The following is a 16286-nucleotide window of genomic DNA, read 5'->3' as shown; positions in this document are numbered from 1 at the left end:
ACTCTCTTCTTCTCCTTCTTCTTTCCTCTGTAGAAGGAAGGAAGGAAGGAAGGAAGGAAAGAAGGAAGGACATTTTTTTAAAATGTTTTTATTTATTTTTAGAGAGAGAGGAAGAGGGACAGAGATAGAGACACGGCTGAGAGAGGAACATCCATCATCAGCTGCCTCCTGCACCCCTCCTACTGGGGATCAAGCTCACAACCTAGTGTCACCGAATTTTTGGACTGGAACCCGGATTCTTTGTCCGCCGGAATCGAAGCATGAACCCACGGACAGAAAGTGGAATAGCCAAGGTGGAGATTTATGGAAGAACAAGGACAGACTCCCACGTGGGGAGGGGGACAGGGTCCCACTGAGTTCCCTATCCCTATGGCTTACGAAGGCTGCAGATCCTAGTGCCTTGATACCCCCTCTGATTGGTTAGTATTCCCCTTTGAGTTGGTTACTATAGTAACTCCTGGGCGCAAAGGTTGAACCTCATGGGAGACTTGTGAGGTTCTCCCCGCCCCCCCTCACCCCCCCACCCCCCACCCCCCTTTCCTATTGTTTTCCTATTCCCTTTGGGCTTCCTTCTCTTTATTTTGTAAATATCGACCTTTCTTGGCTATTTCCAGTTCCCTTGTCTTATGCAAATGCAAATGTTGCTGCTTCCTAGTCTTATGGAAATGTAACGGCACCTGGCTTCCTTGTGTTATGGAAATGTACCTTCTCCCTATGTTTTTTTCCATGGACCCCAATTCTAACAAAACAAAAAAAATCCCTAAGCCTGCCTGGATCCCCCTAAAATTCCTGCTTCACCAGGAATCGAACCAGTGACCTCCTGGTTCCTGGGTATGGATGCTCAATCGCAGAGCGACAGCAGCAGGATAAATACTTGAAAAATTCCCTACAGGTTCCAACGTTCTCGCCGTTGTGCAAACGCGGCCAGGTGACGCGTCGCCACGACAACGGGCCGCAGGGTATCCTGGGAAATGGAGTTTCGGCGCCACGCAAAGGACTCTAGGCTCCTCGATCGATTAAGTCGCCAGTGAGATTCCACTCGGGGCCGAGGACCGTCTCTCCGCCCCTCTCCCGGGCCAGTTCGTCTCGGGGAAGAAGAGATCGCAGCCCCCGTCGCCCGGCTCTCCCCACCTCGCGCCAGGGCGTGGCCGCCCTGAGCCGCGCGGCGCCCCGGAGGCTTCTGGGAGTAAGTGCGCAGAGCGCAGGCGCGGGTGCGCGCGTTAGCATCCGCGGTTGAGTGCGGCTCCCAGTCCCGCTGATTCCGGACGGGGACACGCAGGTGAGGAGGCCGAGAAGGGCGGCGAGGCGGAGGCCGGGTCAGGGTGAACGGACCAAGGGCGGGCCGCAGCGCCGGGGAACAGGTACGTGATTTCACCGGGGAGTGCGGCCTGGGCGGTACGCGCGGCGGGCCTTGCGTGCCACGTGGGTTGGCGCGGAGGCGGCGGCGACGCCCCCTGGACGGCGCTGATGGCGTGCGTGCTGGCGTTCGCGGTTATGTAAGAGAGGGGCGGGGCCTCCGGGAGTGGGACGTCCCGGGAGTGATGGATGCGGAGGCGCTGGAGCCGCGTGGCTTTGTTTAGGGGAGGGGCGAGGAGGCGCTGGGGGCGGGCCCGAGCGTGAGGGAGCGGGGCCCCGAGCTCCTGAGGCGGTACGGGGGGACCGGAGCGTGAGGGGGCGGACCGGAGCGTGAGGGGGCGGGGCCCTGCGCTCATGAGGCGGCACGGGGGCGGTCCTGAGTGTGAGGGGGCGGGGCCCCGCGCTCCTGAGGCGGTACGGGGGGGGACCGGAGCGTGAGGGGGCGGACCGGAGCGTGAGGGGGCGGGGCCCCGCGCTCCTGAGGCGGTACGGGGGGGGACCGGAGCGTGAGGGGGCGGACCGGAGCGTGAGGGGGCGGGGCCCTGCGCTCATGAGGCGGCACGGGGGCGGTCCTGAGTGTGAGGGGGCGGGGCCCCGCGCTCCTGAGGCGGTACGGGGGGGACCGGAGCGTGAGGGGGCGGACCGGAGCGTGAGGGGGCGGACCGGAGCGTGAGGGGGCGGGGCCCTGCGCTCCTGAGGCGGCACGGGGGCGGTCCTGAGTGTGAGGGGGCGGGGCCCCGCGCTCCTGAGGCGGCACGGGGGCGGTCCGGAGCGTGAGGGGGCGGGGCTGAGGTCCGGGAGGTGAGTGCGCAGGCGCAGGGAGCGCGGGGGCGTTTGCGCTGGAGTCAGGTGGGCGCCGCTGGGAAGCGATCGGAGAGGACGGTGGTGGGGGTGAGTGTGGGGGTCTGTGCTCTTGCTGCTCCGTGGGGTCGTAAGGCCGCGTGGGGGCCCTGCGCCCCAGGCTGTGGAAGGCTGTGAGCCCGAGGCTGCTTGGGGGCCCGAGCCCGAGGCTGCGTGTGAGGGGAAAGGCCGTCACTGTGTGAAACGTGTGATGGCGTCGGTGTGCGGTGAGGAGAGGGAGTGTGAGAGACGGAGCCGGCTGTGGCGGGGGCGCGGGCGGGCCCCAGGTCCGGGTAATTGCACGGTGTGTCTGTGCTGCTCACTCGGGAGAGCGGCGCCTGCACCCGGAGGGGCTGGGAGCGGGCCCGAGCGTGGGGCCCTGAGGGGGAGGGTGCTCGGAGCGCACGTGTGCGCGGGCGGCAGGCAGGTGCGGGACCTGTTGCTGTCGCCGCCTGGGGTGGCTGTGCGACCCGGTGTCAGTGCTTCTGCAGGTGCGAGTGTGCGGGGTGCCGCCCTGGTGCGGATCCGCCTGTACCTGGAAGGGGGTCCCCGTGGGGAGGATTCCCAGCGGCCGCGTGGGCGCGACGGGCCCTGGTGATACCGATTTTTTTGGAATTTTTGGGCTGGAACCCGGATTCATTGTCTGCCGGAATCGAAGAATGAACCCACGGACAGAAAGTGGTGCAGCAAAGGTGGAGATTTATGGAAGAACAAGGACAGACATCCACGTGGGGAGGGGGGAAGAGTCCCACTGAGTTCCCTATCCCTATGGCTTATGAAGGCTCCCCTCTGATTGGTCACTAGTCCCATGGACTGGTTACTATAGTAACTCCTGGGCTCCAGGTGGAACCTCAACGTGTCATACTTGAGGGTCTCCCCCGCCCCCCCCCCCTTATTGTTTTCCTCTTCCCTTTGGGCTTCCTTCCTTTGTTTTGTAAATGTGACCTTTGGCTCCTTCCACCTCCCTCCTCTTTTTTTTTTTTTTTTTTAATATATTTTATTGTTTTTTTACAGAGAGGAAGGGAGAGGGAAAGAGAAACATGGATGAGAGAGAAACATCGATCAGCTGCCTCCTGCACACCTCCCACTGGGGATGTGCCCGCAACCAAGGTACATGCCCTTGACCAGAATGGAACCCGGGACCCTTCAGTCCGCAGGCCGACGCGCTATCCACTGAGCCACACCAGTCAGGGCCCAGCTCCCTCCTCTTAATGGAAATGTACCTGTTGCTGCCTCCTTGTCTTAAGGAGATGTAAGAGCACCTGGCTTCCGTGTGTGATGGAGATGTACCTTTTCCCGTCTGCAGCCCCGCGCTTTTCCGTGGACCCCAAGTCTAAAAAACCCTTAAGCCTGCCTGTGTTCCCCCAAATTCCTGCTTCCCTAGGCAATGCGAGGCTTGCCTCCTGGAGGACAGGGAAGTTAAGCCGGGTAACGAGTGAGACCCCCAGCATAGCGCTTGCTGAGCCCTGTGGGGGTGCAGGGGTGCCATGGTGATGCTTGGGGGGGGGTCCTTGGAACTTGAACCTGGGCGCTCCTCCTCCAAGCTGAGGAGGGTGGCGCCCCAGTAGCCGAGCTGCCGCTGGTTGTCCGCCTTTGAAAGGAGGGTGGCCCCAGCTGCTGTGGCTCAGTGGATAGAGAGTCGGTCTGCGGACTGAAGGGTCCAGGGTTCGATTCCTGGTCAGGGCACATGCCGGGGTTAGGGGCTTGATCCCCAGTAGGGGGCGTGCAGGAGGCAGCTGAGCAATGATTCTCATCATGGATGTTTTTATCTCTCCCCCTCCCCCTCCCTCTTCAGAAATCAAAAATATATTTTTTAAAAAGCAGAAGAAGGGAGGGCAGGGCGCTCAGCGAGGCCTCTGGGTCCTGTGGAGCTTGGACGCTGACTCAAAGTCACTGGCTGGTTGTGTGACTTTGGGAAAGGTCACTTAAATCCACTGCCCTCGGCTTCACATGCAAAATCGGAATGAGTCCCGGGCTCCTGGTGAGCCTCAGTGGACAGCAGCCGTGCATCAGTGGCGGTGGCTTTGTCACTGACATCTTTTTTAAAAAAACACACACACTTTTACTGATTTCAGAGAGGAAGGAAGAGGGAGAGAGAGAAACATCCATGTTGAGAGAGAATCATGGATCGGCTGCCTCCTGCACGCCCTCCACTGGGGATGGAGCCCACAACCCGGGTCTGTGCCCTTGACCGGAATCGAACCTGGGACCCTTCAGTCCGCAGGCCAACGCTCTATCCACTGAGCCACACCAGCCAGGGCCGTCATTGACAACTTAATGGGAAGGACGCCCAGAGAGATTTCCTCGCCTGGGTTCCGGGAGGACAGAAGCAGGCGGCGTCCTGGGTGGAGGGGAGACCTGAGCGGGGCCTGTGGAAGGAGGGGTCCCCTTAGCATGAGCTGGAGGCAGCTCTGCGTCTAGACCAGTTCTCCCTGTGGGTGCTTTGGGCCGGATACCTGGGCGGGCACGGGGCCTGTGAGTTGTACGATTGCCCCTGGCCTCCACCCACCAGCTGCCAGCAGCGCACGCCCTGCCCCAAAGGTGAAAGCCACATGTCCCCAAACACTGCCAGGGGTCCCCCGGGCGGCAACATCACCCCGTTAAGAGTCACTGTGGGCAGGACCGTGATGAGGGCCCCTGGTGGACAGCCCCAAGATGGGAGGAAGAGGAGGAGAGGTGCTGAGGGATGATGTCCCCAGATGCGAAGGCGGGGGTAGGGGGTGCGGGGGCGGGGGGGGTGGCCTGCAGCCGGGGGAGGCTCTGAGAGGCAGGCACCTGTCTGCCATGGCCAGGTCCGTGCAGGCCAGCGGATGAGACAGACCAGGTTGCTACTCACCTGTGTTAGAAAGAAGGCGAGCCCCGAGGCAGGGGCCCTGGTAGGGCACAAACACAAGGCGAACATCTGTGCAGGAGGGTGCACCCCCAGCTGTGGTCTGCTGGAACTTACAGTCCCTGACACGTGACCTGTCCTTGGCTCTTGATTGGAGCTCAGGCGCACAGTCTTTCGCGATTGGCTAACTCAGAGGGAGGGGCTGGCCTTTGGCATTTTGAGACGGCGGCCCCCCGGGGAGCTGCCAGCCCTGCAGCCTCCCTGGCGGCTGCCAAGCCCACAGTGGCGGCCATTGGAACTGTTCTTTGGCAGAAAAGGTGACAGTATTCGCACGCCCGGAGCTTGCATCCCGTAAGGAGACCCGGGTTAAACCTTGCACAGGCGGCTCAGTGGCTGAGCGTCCACCTAAGAACCAGGAGGCGGCAGTTCGATTCCAGGTCCGGGCACGTGCCCGGGTGGTGGGCTCCATCCCCAGTGCGGGGGTGCAGGAGGCAGCCGGTCAATCCTTCTCTCTCGTCGTTGATGTTTCTATCTCTCCCTCTCTGAAATCAATAAAAATATACTTAAATAAATCTGTAACGGGTGACTATTTTGAAAAGTAAAGTAGGGCCCGTCCACCTATGAACCAGGAGGCCGTAGTTCGATTCCCGGTCGGGGCACATGCCCAGTTGTGGGCTCGGTCCCCATTGGGGGGCGTAAGGGGGGCAGCCGATCAATGATTTCCTCTCATCGTTGATGTTTCTAACTCTCTCCCTCTCCCTTCTTTTCTGAAATCAATAGAAAATATTTTTTAATATATTTTATTGATTTTTTACAGAGAGGAAGGGAGAGGGATAGAGAGTCAGAAACATGGATCAGCTGCCTCCTGCACGCCCCCCCCACTGGGGATGTGCCCGCAACCAAGGTACATGCCCTTGACCGGAATCGAACCCGGGACCCTTCAGTCCGCAGGCTGATGCTCTGTCCACTGAGCCACACCAGTCAGGGCTAGAAAATATTTTTTTAGAGAAAAGTGAAGCACGTGAAGGGATTGTGGGATGGCAGTAGGTGCTGTGTCCAGAGTCAGCACCCCGGCTTCCGTGGGCATCCCAGTCTCTGAAGCAGGAGTGGCCACCAGCCCTCCACCTGCTCCGTCTTTTCTCCTCCGGCCCCACCTGGCGGCCCAGGACCGAGCAGGGGTTCGGCCTTGGCTCTGAGGAGCTCACCTTGGGAAGCTTTGGGGAGTGAGAAGAGGCCAGACTCCGTCCTCAGAGATCCTGCTTCCATGGGCCTGGCGTGGGCACAGCCGTGCCCGGTCACCAAGCAGCTCCCAAGGGATTCTGGGTCACAGGCTCCGCGGGCGTCTGGTAGTGAAGGCCATGAACCGGGGAGGGGGCGGGGGGCGGGGGCGGGGCCAGTGCTTTCAGGATCAGCAGAGGCGGCCTGACCCTGCGCCTCCCCTGCGCCTCCCCGCGGAGGGGACATTCCCAGCCCCATGGGCCCGCCTCCGCGTGCGTCCCGGGGCGTCTCTGCGTGTCGCTGGCCTCTGGGCCGCAGGCAGGGAAGGGCTGCCTTCCGGTGCGTGCCAGGCTCTGGCTGCGAGGAAGCGTGTGCGGAAGGGGCGGGAGGACCGGCCGGGAGCCGGGAGCCAGCTCAGGTCACTGCCCTGCAGCCGCGGGGGAGGCAGGCTTCCTTCGCCCCGTCGCGCAGGTGAGCAGGCTGAGGCCGAGTCGCTGCCCCGCAGCGGGCCGTGGGCAGGGGCGGGCTTCGCGCCAGGACCCCTCGCGTCACGCTGCTGCTCTCCTCCCCAGCGCGCTGAGCTCCCCGGAGAACGTTGCCTTGTGGACAAGAACGTGCTTCTCCGGCTCGGCGGCCGATGAGAAACCGCAGGGCGAGCCAGCCATGTTCCTATCCGGTAAGCACCTGCGAGCATGCCTTTTTCCTTTTACGTTCACACGAGTCAGATTTATCGCGACTGAACACTAAGGTTTCTTTATCAGAACACGGAAGAAGCAGAAACCACCAGCGAGAGCTTTCCTGTAGTGAGGCGGCTGATTGGGGGGGGGGGGGGGGCGGCCACGGAGCCAGGCAGCCCGCCGCCTCTGCTGTTGGAGGGCGTCAGCCACTGTGTGCGGCCTCCCGGCAGCGGCTCCCAGGCTCTCCTGGCCGGTCCCGGGTCTGGGGAAGGAGCCGGGAGGCCTGGCGTCGTGTTAACACAGCCCTGGAGAAGGACCGCCGGCGCGTGGCCTTAGCCTCTCAGTGCTGCTGTCCCCTCCCCTGTTAGATGGGGAACAGACGGGACTCCGCCCAGCGCGCTGAGGGTTAGGTGGAGTCTGTGTGTAACGTTGGCCTCCCACGTGCTACCAGTTTGGGCCCTACAACCTCTTCCCACCTCGATCCTTCTTCCCCTCCACCTTTGTGCCCGTCTCACCTCCGAGAGGTTCACCGTAAACTTTTATTTATTTATTTATTTTTTGGTCTTGCTTTCAGAGAGGAAGGGAGAGGGAGAGAGAGTTAGAAACATCGATGAGAGAGAAACATGGATCAGCTGCCTCCTGCACACCTCCCACTGGGGATGTGCCCGCAACCAAGGTACATGCCCTTGACCGGAATCAAACCTGGGACCCTTCAGTCCGCAGGCTGACGCTCTATCCACTGAGCCACACCGGGTAGGGCCGTCTTCTGTTCTAATGAGGAGACTCTGGGTGGGGGCTGTCCCCCCAAAAGACCAGCTACAATTGGAAGCTTGGCATTTCAGCACCCCCTTCTCCTGAGAGGGGAGAGGGGCTGGAAGCAGTTAGTGACCGATCACACCCATGTGATCCCTAAACGGGGGGGGGGGGGGGGGGTTCAGAGAGCTCCTGGGTTAGGGAACACTTCCACGCACCGGAGGCTCCTGTACCCGGGGCCCTCCCCGCCCTCGCCCTGCCTCCCTGCTCACCTGTGTCTTCTGTCACAGCCTATGTCATAAACCGCCACACGGAAGGCATATTTCCCAGAGTCCCGCAAGGCATCGCAGCAAATCATGGACCCCAGGGAGAAGGTCGTGGGAACCTCGCCTTGGCCACGTCGGACGGAGGTCTTGGGGCCCCTGGGCTCCTACTGCTGGCGACCGGCGTCTGGGTCCCGGTAGCGAGTGAGAATCGGGTGATGCTGCAGGACACCCCTCTCCCGGGACACACACGTGCTCACATCACGAACGCACACGCACCGGACGGAGGTGAGAACCCCGGGAGCACAAAGCGCAGCCCGCAGTGCGGAGAAAGACAGCTTTTCCCCAAACACTGCGGTCTGCTGGCTTAGTGTGTGCTGCTTACGGTCTGTCTGCACCAACTCAGGTGCTGCCCGCGGGGCGAGGCCCCGTGCACCCCCGTGCCCTGGCCCGGGCCCGGCACACGGCAGGGGCTGGCTGAAGCTGCCCCCCACAACGGGGTGGCCCCAGAGTGAATAGAACTCCCTCTACCGCGTCTTCACGGCCGGCCCGGCCCGAGGCCTGTGCGGGTATCACGGGGGAAACTGTGGGACCCCTCCCGTCCTCTCCGGACACTGCGAGCTGACCTTTGGTGCTCTGCGTGTGCGTGCATGTGAGCACGTACATGTCCAGGGCGAGGGGCTCCGGGCTCTCACCCTGGAGACTCCAGGACCACCCAGAAGGCCGGCCAGCCTCCTGACCTCTCTTCTCCCGCAGCCCCGCCTGCCCTGCGCGCTGCCCCTCCCCCGACAAGGACGCTCGGTGAGGAGGCAAGGATGCCAGTCCTACGGTTGAAGCCCAAGCCCAGGGTAAGCAGCCATTGCCCTTCCTTCCGGAGTGTTCCGTCTTGTAAGGCCTGGACCGGGTGCTTTCCCTCCATGGCCCGTCCTGCCTCATGGAGACCCAGCCCAGGCCTGTCCCCAGGTCCCTGCCATCACCACGGGGGAGCGCGAGGAGGGCCTTTGTTTCAGAGTGCACGCGACCGCTCCCGTTCCTTCAGCACCTCGGGGTTCCTGCCGGTGCCAAGAAACGCCCTCCCCAGGGGAAGACGGCATCCGCTGATTTCTCGGGGAGACAGCCCCCGCACCCCTCCTCAGAACCTGCTTGGGGGGGGGGGGGGTCCATGTTGCGCTCCAGAGGTAACCTCCTAACATCGCTTTGTCTCTACTTACACAACCCATCTCACAAGGAGAAAACCCCTCTGCCTTTAAGAGACTCCCGTAACTGCTCAGACCGTGAGGTGGCAAGGCCGGCCCCCTGGACGAGCTGGCTTCAGCTCTGTGGAGTGATGGACAGTGCGGTGGCTTTCTGCCGATGCCTCTCGAGGCCGTTTCTCATGACCAGCTCCGCTCTGCACTGTGTGTGGGTTCCCTGTGGCTGCACGCGTCACCACTAACTTGGCAGCAGGCATGCGTTCTCACCCGTTCCCGTCTGGGAGCCGGGCACAGCCTGGCCTCTGCTGTGGGTCTCACACGGCTGAAATCCAGGTGTCGGCTGGCTGCGGCCTCACCTTCTCCTGCTTTCCACGCTGCCCTTCTTCCATCTTCAAACCAGCACCCGCAGGCCCAACCCAGCTCCTGCCTGGGTCTCCCTGGCTCCCGCCCTCCTTGCCTGTGATGGGCAGGAGAGAAGCCAGCACTCGGCCTGTGCTCTGCGTGTGCATGGCTGGGGCACCCCCTAAGCATCCGGCCAGCTACACAGCCCTGGCCGTCCCCCTGCTTCGGGCCACTGGTTAGTAAGACCTTGATGACACCTGCAGAGACCCCTGTGCCAGAGGGATATACTCACGGGCCCTTCAGTGAGCGAGGAGTTGGCCCTGGGCCGAGTCAGGCTGCCAGCTCCTCCGTGCAGGACTGAGAGCGTCGCTAAGTCACCTCCCCTTCCCCCTCCCCCTCCCCTCGTCAGTCAGTGCTGCGGTCCTCTCGGGGTGCCGCATCGCAGCTACCGTGAGCGCCGAGGAAGGCCAGTGTGTGCGTGTAGGAGCCTAGGAGGATGCCTGGACTCAGTGCCCAGAAGTCCAAGTTGAAACGCCTTCTGTGCAAGTCTTTTTTTTTTTTTTCTTTTTTTTTTTTTTTTCATATGTTTGTATTGACTTTAGAGAGGAAGGGAGAGGGAGAGAGAGAGAGAAACATCCATGATGAGAGAGAATCACGGATCTGCTGCCTCCTGCACGCCGCCTACTGGGGGTCGAGCCCGCATCCTGGGCATGTGCCCTGACCAGGATCAAACCATGACCTCCTGGTTCGTAGGTCAGCACTCAACGGCTGAGCCGGGCACGCAGCCTTTAAAATCAGACCACGCTGCGTTCTGTTGTGCTAATTCTCCTGCCCCTTTGGGCTCCGATCTCCAGATGTCCTGAGTAGGTTCCTGGCCCCCGTGTCTCCGTGTTTGGGACAAGTCCGCTGTCTGCTCCAGGTGTGGACGCACGAGCCCCCCGTGACCGATGTGGGATTTCCATTGCAGGCGGCGGTGACGTTCGGGGACCTGGCCGTCTATTTCTCCCAGGAGGAGTGGCAGAGGCTGAGCCCCACGCAGAGGGGTCTGTACAGGGACGTCATGTTGGAGACCTACCAGACCCTGGCCTCTCTCGGTGAGCCCCGCCCCGCCGCCCTGAGGAACGGGAATCTGGCCGTCGTCAGGGAAGCAGAAGCCACCCCAGTTAGGGTTTGCTTTCTCTTTAGCAGCTCACACACTGTACATGACCGCCAGCACTCACTCTCCGTGTCCCCACCCACGCACACTAACCCCCCACTTAGCAAACACTAGTCCCTCTCCCCCGCTAGGACGTGCATGGACATGGAATCACACAGGACGTGGTTCTTCCATGGAGCTCTGTGTTTTCAAGGTTCATCCACACCGTAGCGGGTGACGGGACACTCCCAGCACGTTCCTTTGTATGGCCCATTAACATCCCATGTCACAGGCCTCATTTGTGAACCCATGATGGGCGTGTGTGCTGTGTCAACTCTGCAGCTCTTAGAATATGCCGCTGTGAACATTGTGTCTGAGTTTTGGGGGGATGCATATTTTCATTTCTCTTGGGCATGTAGATAGGAGTGGAATTGCTGGTCAGGTAGTCGCTGTGTATGTAACCCTTGGAGGACTTAGCTTGTGTTGAGAGAGAGTGACTAATGTCGGGAAGTCACGTAACAGGCTGTTAAAGGGGCACAGTGGGCACGGGTGAGGCAGATGGCACTGCAGACGCAGCCACCGCCCAGGGCACGGGAGAGGCTGGGCTCTCGGGACTGAGGGATGCACTGACTGGCTTTGTACTCCTGAGGGGCAAGAGAGGGCCAGCTCTGGGAGTGGGTGGGAAAAAAGGAACTGAAACTGCAGAGCCCCTGCTGGTAGATGCTCTCGGGGAGCGGCTGGCGAAGGGGGGTGTGGGGTGCAGAGCAGACAGGGCTGGGGTCGGCAGCCGGCAGGCAGAAGCTTAATGACCAGCCTCGAGCTTCTGCTCCAACTTTTCAGGAAACCAGCTGGCTCTGTAGTTAGGAAGGAGAATCGGCCGGCGGTGCCTGCGATTGCATCCTCCTCGTTCTCCAGCGGCCCTCGGCCTCCCTCCGCTCCCTTTGTGCCCACAAATCCCTTCCCATCGGCACAGGGTGTGCCCCGGCACCGTGGTGCCCGCATCATGCTCAATCCCAGTGTTTTCCCATGTGCAGGACTGTCCTGTCGGAAGCCAAATGTGATTACCTTGTTGGAGAAAGGGAAAGCACCCTGGATGGAGGGAAGACGCCGCGGCCTGGGTGAGTGACGGAGCCTGGGTCTGGGACTGTGTACGAGCACGCTCCGTAGCGGGAGGGCCACGGGCGGGCTGACCCTCGAGAGCCCCTCCCCACCTCCTGGCCCCGGGCCTGTGCAGGATTCAGGCCTCTCCTCCCAGGGAGAGAGTGCCGTTTTATAGGCCCTTCCTGGGTACAGACACGCTTCCAAATGCAGGCGCTCCCAGCCGCGCTGGGAGGCAGGTGCTGTTATTCCTGTGCCGTGGGCGAGAACACGGAGACCCAGCTGGGGGGTGGCAGGGAGCTGGGTGTGAACCCCAGCTTTTAGTCTCAGAAGCTCGGGTCTTCGCAGCCTTGTCCACACCCATCACTTTCCCTGCCTCAGCATTCACACTCCCTCAGAGAAAGCACATTCCCGCTGCTTCAGTGAGAGCACTCCTGCAGTCATGTTCCAGCTGCAGCATTTTCTTCAGTCCTTCCAGAAATTAAAAATCTCTTCCACACTGTTCATTTTGACTGCTTCGTAAGAACTCGTTCCCTTGTCTAATAGAGTCCTCTGTGGTTGATGAAGTTGTGTGGGGTTTTTACATTTCTATGAGGCTTTTTAGTTGTGGTAAAAGGTATCCTCCTATGTAATAAAGAGCTAACATGCTAATGGTCCTCACGCCGTAACTGCCGATCGATCACCAGGAGGCTGCCGGGACAACAGACGTGTTCGGGTGCGCGGGGCTGCGTGCCCCGCGTGGAGGCAGTACACGCAGCAGAAAATGGCTGAAGAGCAGCAAACCTCTAACGCCGAAAGAATGCGATGCTGGCAACAAAATTTATCTGAACAGCATCATACCTCTAACGCTGAAAGAATGCAATGCTGGCAACAAAATTTATCTCAACAGCATCATACCTCTAATGCTGGAAGCAGGCAATGCTGGCAACAAAATTTATCTGAACAGCAACATACCTCTAACGCTGAAAGAATGCAATGCTGGCAACAAAATTTATCTCAACAGCATCATACCTCTAATGCTGAAAGCAGGCAATGCTGGCAACAAAATTTATCTCAACAGCAACATACTTCTAACGCTGAAAGAATGCAATGCTGGCAACAAAATTTATCTCAACAGCAACATACCTCTAACGCCGAAAGAAGGCGATGCTGGCGACGGAATTTATCCGAAGAGCAGCTATTGGCACAACGAAGATCTGCAGCCGAAAGAAGCCGGCGTTATCGACAGAAAATGTCTAAAGAGCAGCGTGCCGCTGACACTGAAAGAAGGCGGCGTTGGCGACAGAATTTATCTGGAGAGAAACTATTGGCGCAGCGTAGATCTGAAGCCGAAAGGAGGCGGCGTTATCGACAGAAAATGTCTGAAGAGCAGCGTGCCTTGGAGGTTGAAAAAAGGCGGCTTCGGCGACAGAAGGCATCTCAGGGGGAGCTGTTGGCACAATGTAGCTCATTAAAGATGAAGCTGCAGGTACAATTGTTTCTCGAAAAAATGAGCAGATTGAAAAATTAAATGAAGAAACTTTGGATATACTCAATGGAGATTTTCACACGTATTTGAGTGATGATTCCATTGATTCAACAGGTGATGCCGAAAGGAAAACTTTCCTATCGAATTTCTTAATAGTATCACTCCTTCACGAATGCCCTGTCATAAATTAAAATTGAAAAGTGGTACAGTCGTCATGCTACTGACAAAGCTTAATAATAAATAGGTCTTTGTAATGGTCCTCGATGTATTATCGAAAGACTGTGACCTAACATAATCGAATCAGAAGTATTAACAGGATCTGTAGAGGGAGAGATTGTTCTGATTCCAAGAATTGATTTGTCCCCATCAGACACTGGCTTCCCATTTAAATTGATTCGAAGACAGTTTCCCGTGATACCAGCATTTGGGATGACTATTAATAAATCACAAGGACAAACTGTAGACAAAGTGGGAATATTCCTACCTGAACCCGTTTTCAGACATGGTCAGTTATATGTTGTTTCTCTTTTGAGTTCAAGGAGTGTGTGACGTTAAAGTTGTAAATATTTCATCACAAAGGAAATTAGTCCAGCATTCTGAAAGTGTTTTCACTCTTAATGTGGTGGTATACAGGGAGATACTAGAGTAAGTTTAATTTATCAGTTATTGTTTGTGTCAGGGTTATTTTTCTATCATGTTTTTGTTGTTTTCAGATCATGTTTTTGTTACTTTTATATTATGTCTTATGTTATTGTTTATTAATAAATTTATTATTTTCCTAGACATTTTACCAATTTTTTTTCATCTCTGACACTTCAGTTATAAAGAAAGGGCAAATAGCAATACTGAAATGTTTCCTGTAAATAATTTCCCTTTCAATGTGCACGAAGTTCATGCACCAGGCCCCAGTGACATTAAATACGCCACCTTAACCGTTCTTAAATGTGCGGTTGAGTCTATTCACGTCATGCGGCAGATCTCTAGAATGTTGTATCTTGCAACACTGAAACTCTGCCCTCTAATTGTTGGTCCTCCCCAGCCCCTGGCAGCCACCTTCCTGCCCTGTCTCTGCAATTAGGACGACTGTGACTATTTCATAGGAATGGAATCACACAGTATTTCACCTTTCTGACTGGCTTTTTTTAAAAATATATATATATTTTTTTGTTGATTTTACAGAGAGAGGAAGGGAGAGAGATGGAGAGTTAGAACCATTGGTGAGAGAGAAACGTCAATCAGCTGCCTCCTGCACACCCCCTACTGGGGATGTGCCCGCAACCAAGGTACATGCCCTTGACTGGAATCGAACCTGGGACCTTTCAGCCAACGCTCTATCCACTGAGCCACACCGGTCAGGGCTGGCTTTTTTTTTTGCTTTTTTTTTTCTTTAATGGCCTTGAGGTTCGTCCCCATAGCATGTGACAGAATTTCCTTCTTTTTAAGGGCTATAAAATAGTCCATTGTGTATATACAAATTCTGCCTTCCGTATCGGTTCCCCATTTGTGAATATAACCAGCTGTGGATTGAGAACGTTTTGGGGAATGAGGCGATAAGGACACATACGTAATTATAAGTGTTCTCTCACCGCATCCATCGCGGCTGGAGAGCGGTCCAGTTCCTCAGTAGGGGCGGCTGGGGATTGAGAAAATGAAAGAGACAGACAAAGTGATAGAAAGGAGAACCTGGGGCCAGGTGGGACAGCTGTCCCTCTGGTGGAGAGACAGTGACCCAGACCCGGTACGGTGCGTTTCTTTTATACAGTGAGATACCATGAAGTTTTTTTACTAAAGTTTAAGATAAAGAAAATTATGTGCGTTCTTGTGGCTTCTGGGTGATTGTCACTTCTGGCTGGGCCTGGATGATTGTGTCCGTTCCTGGTTGCCGGGGGTCTTGTCCAGCACCTAGAAGGGTTCAGGAATCTGGAGAAAGGCTGTGGTAAATTATTCAAAGAGTCCAGAGACGCAACATAATTTTAGAAGGCATTTTGGGGGAGCCAGAGGAGACGTAGCTAAAGCAACCAAGTCCTCCAGAGCTCCTCTGTTCCCGGCGGCCAGAACCGAAGGGTAGAGTAGCCCTTGGCCGCCGGGTGGTGAGGGGCGGGGGGCTGCCCTGCCTGTCCCGGCGACGTGCAACGCACAGACACCGCGCAGAGCCGCCTGGAGGGTCCCCGCGGGCGGGCCGGGCGCGGTAACAAGTTTGCGCTTGGCTTCCCCAAGGACACAACCGCAGCTACATTGTAGCGGGTGGGGGTCCCGGCCCCACCTTGTCTGCGGGGGCGAGAGCGGGTCTCGGAGCGACCTGGGGCCTGGGGAGTTTGTCTCGAACGCCTGCCGATGCAGCGGTCTGAGTTCTAAGCGCAGGTTGAAAACGACAGGTACAAGCCGTTGTTGCTGGGATGCTGGCATTTTAACGGACTCCAAACCAACTTTCAGGCTAAGTGCGCATAACGAGGTCAGGCGTGGTTATGTAAGTTGTAGCAGCTGCTGTCCACAGATGCTGGTGGTGAAAGAACCTCGTTTTCATCTAATTCTCACAACTCTGTGAAGTCAGCACTGTTTTCTAAATTTACAGATAAAGCAACATTAAGTCCCCCCACACACACACACACACCCACCCCAACCCTACAAGGACTCGGGGCCACCCCTATATCCACCAGGGACATACTAGGGTCAAACCCTAGGTACAGCATGAGGACCCACCTCCTCTGGACCTGGCTTACACCTTTTTTTGCAAAAAAAAAACAACAAACCAGAATGCTTCTAATATTCAAAAAAAATAAAAAAGAAAGAAACCAAGTCCTCTTGAATCGCCAGAACCTTTGCTCTTTATTAACATAAACTAGAGGTCCGGTGCATGAAATTCGTGCACAGGGGTGGAGGGTCCCTCAGTCCAGCCTTCACCCTCCAATCCAGGACCACTTAGGGGATATCCCTCTCACAGTCCTGGAACACTGACTACTAATCACTCGACTGTCTGGTCACCCCTAACTGCCCGCCCTGATAGCCCCTCAGTGCCTCTGCCAGCAGGACTGGTCGCCCCTAACTTAACTGCCCCCACCCGCCGGCCTTGTCACTCCCAACTGTCCTCCCCTTGCTGACCTGGTCACCCCTCA

At 57.6% G+C, this 16286-nt stretch overlaps 1 protein-coding gene across 1 annotated transcript in view; it reads left to right on the top strand.

Annotated features, from left to right (window-relative positions):
- Nucleotides 1-2165: 2165 nt before the first annotated feature.
- Nucleotides 2166-16286, top strand: part of ZNF667 (zinc finger protein 667) — a 35095-nt gene continuing 20974 nt past the window's right edge. Inside the window, exons 1-6 of the mRNA XM_080643277.1 lie at nucleotides 2166-2205; nucleotides 6817-6920; nucleotides 7965-8225; nucleotides 8694-8785; nucleotides 10440-10566; nucleotides 11642-11725. Of these exons, the coding sequence (XP_080499403.1) occupies nucleotides 6908-6920; nucleotides 7965-8225; nucleotides 8694-8785; nucleotides 10440-10566; nucleotides 11642-11725 (577 nt within the window). The 5' untranslated portion in view covers nucleotides 2166-2205; nucleotides 6817-6907. The remainder of the gene's footprint in view (nucleotides 2206-6816; nucleotides 6921-7964; nucleotides 8226-8693; nucleotides 8786-10439; nucleotides 10567-11641; nucleotides 11726-16286) is intronic.

Source organism: Plecotus auritus, assembly GCF_963455305.1.
Source record: "Plecotus auritus genome assembly, chromosome: 10".
NCBI classification, from domain to species: domain Eukaryota; kingdom Metazoa; phylum Chordata; class Mammalia; order Chiroptera; family Vespertilionidae; genus Plecotus; species Plecotus auritus.
This window is presented reverse-complemented; position numbering and strand designations above follow the sequence as displayed.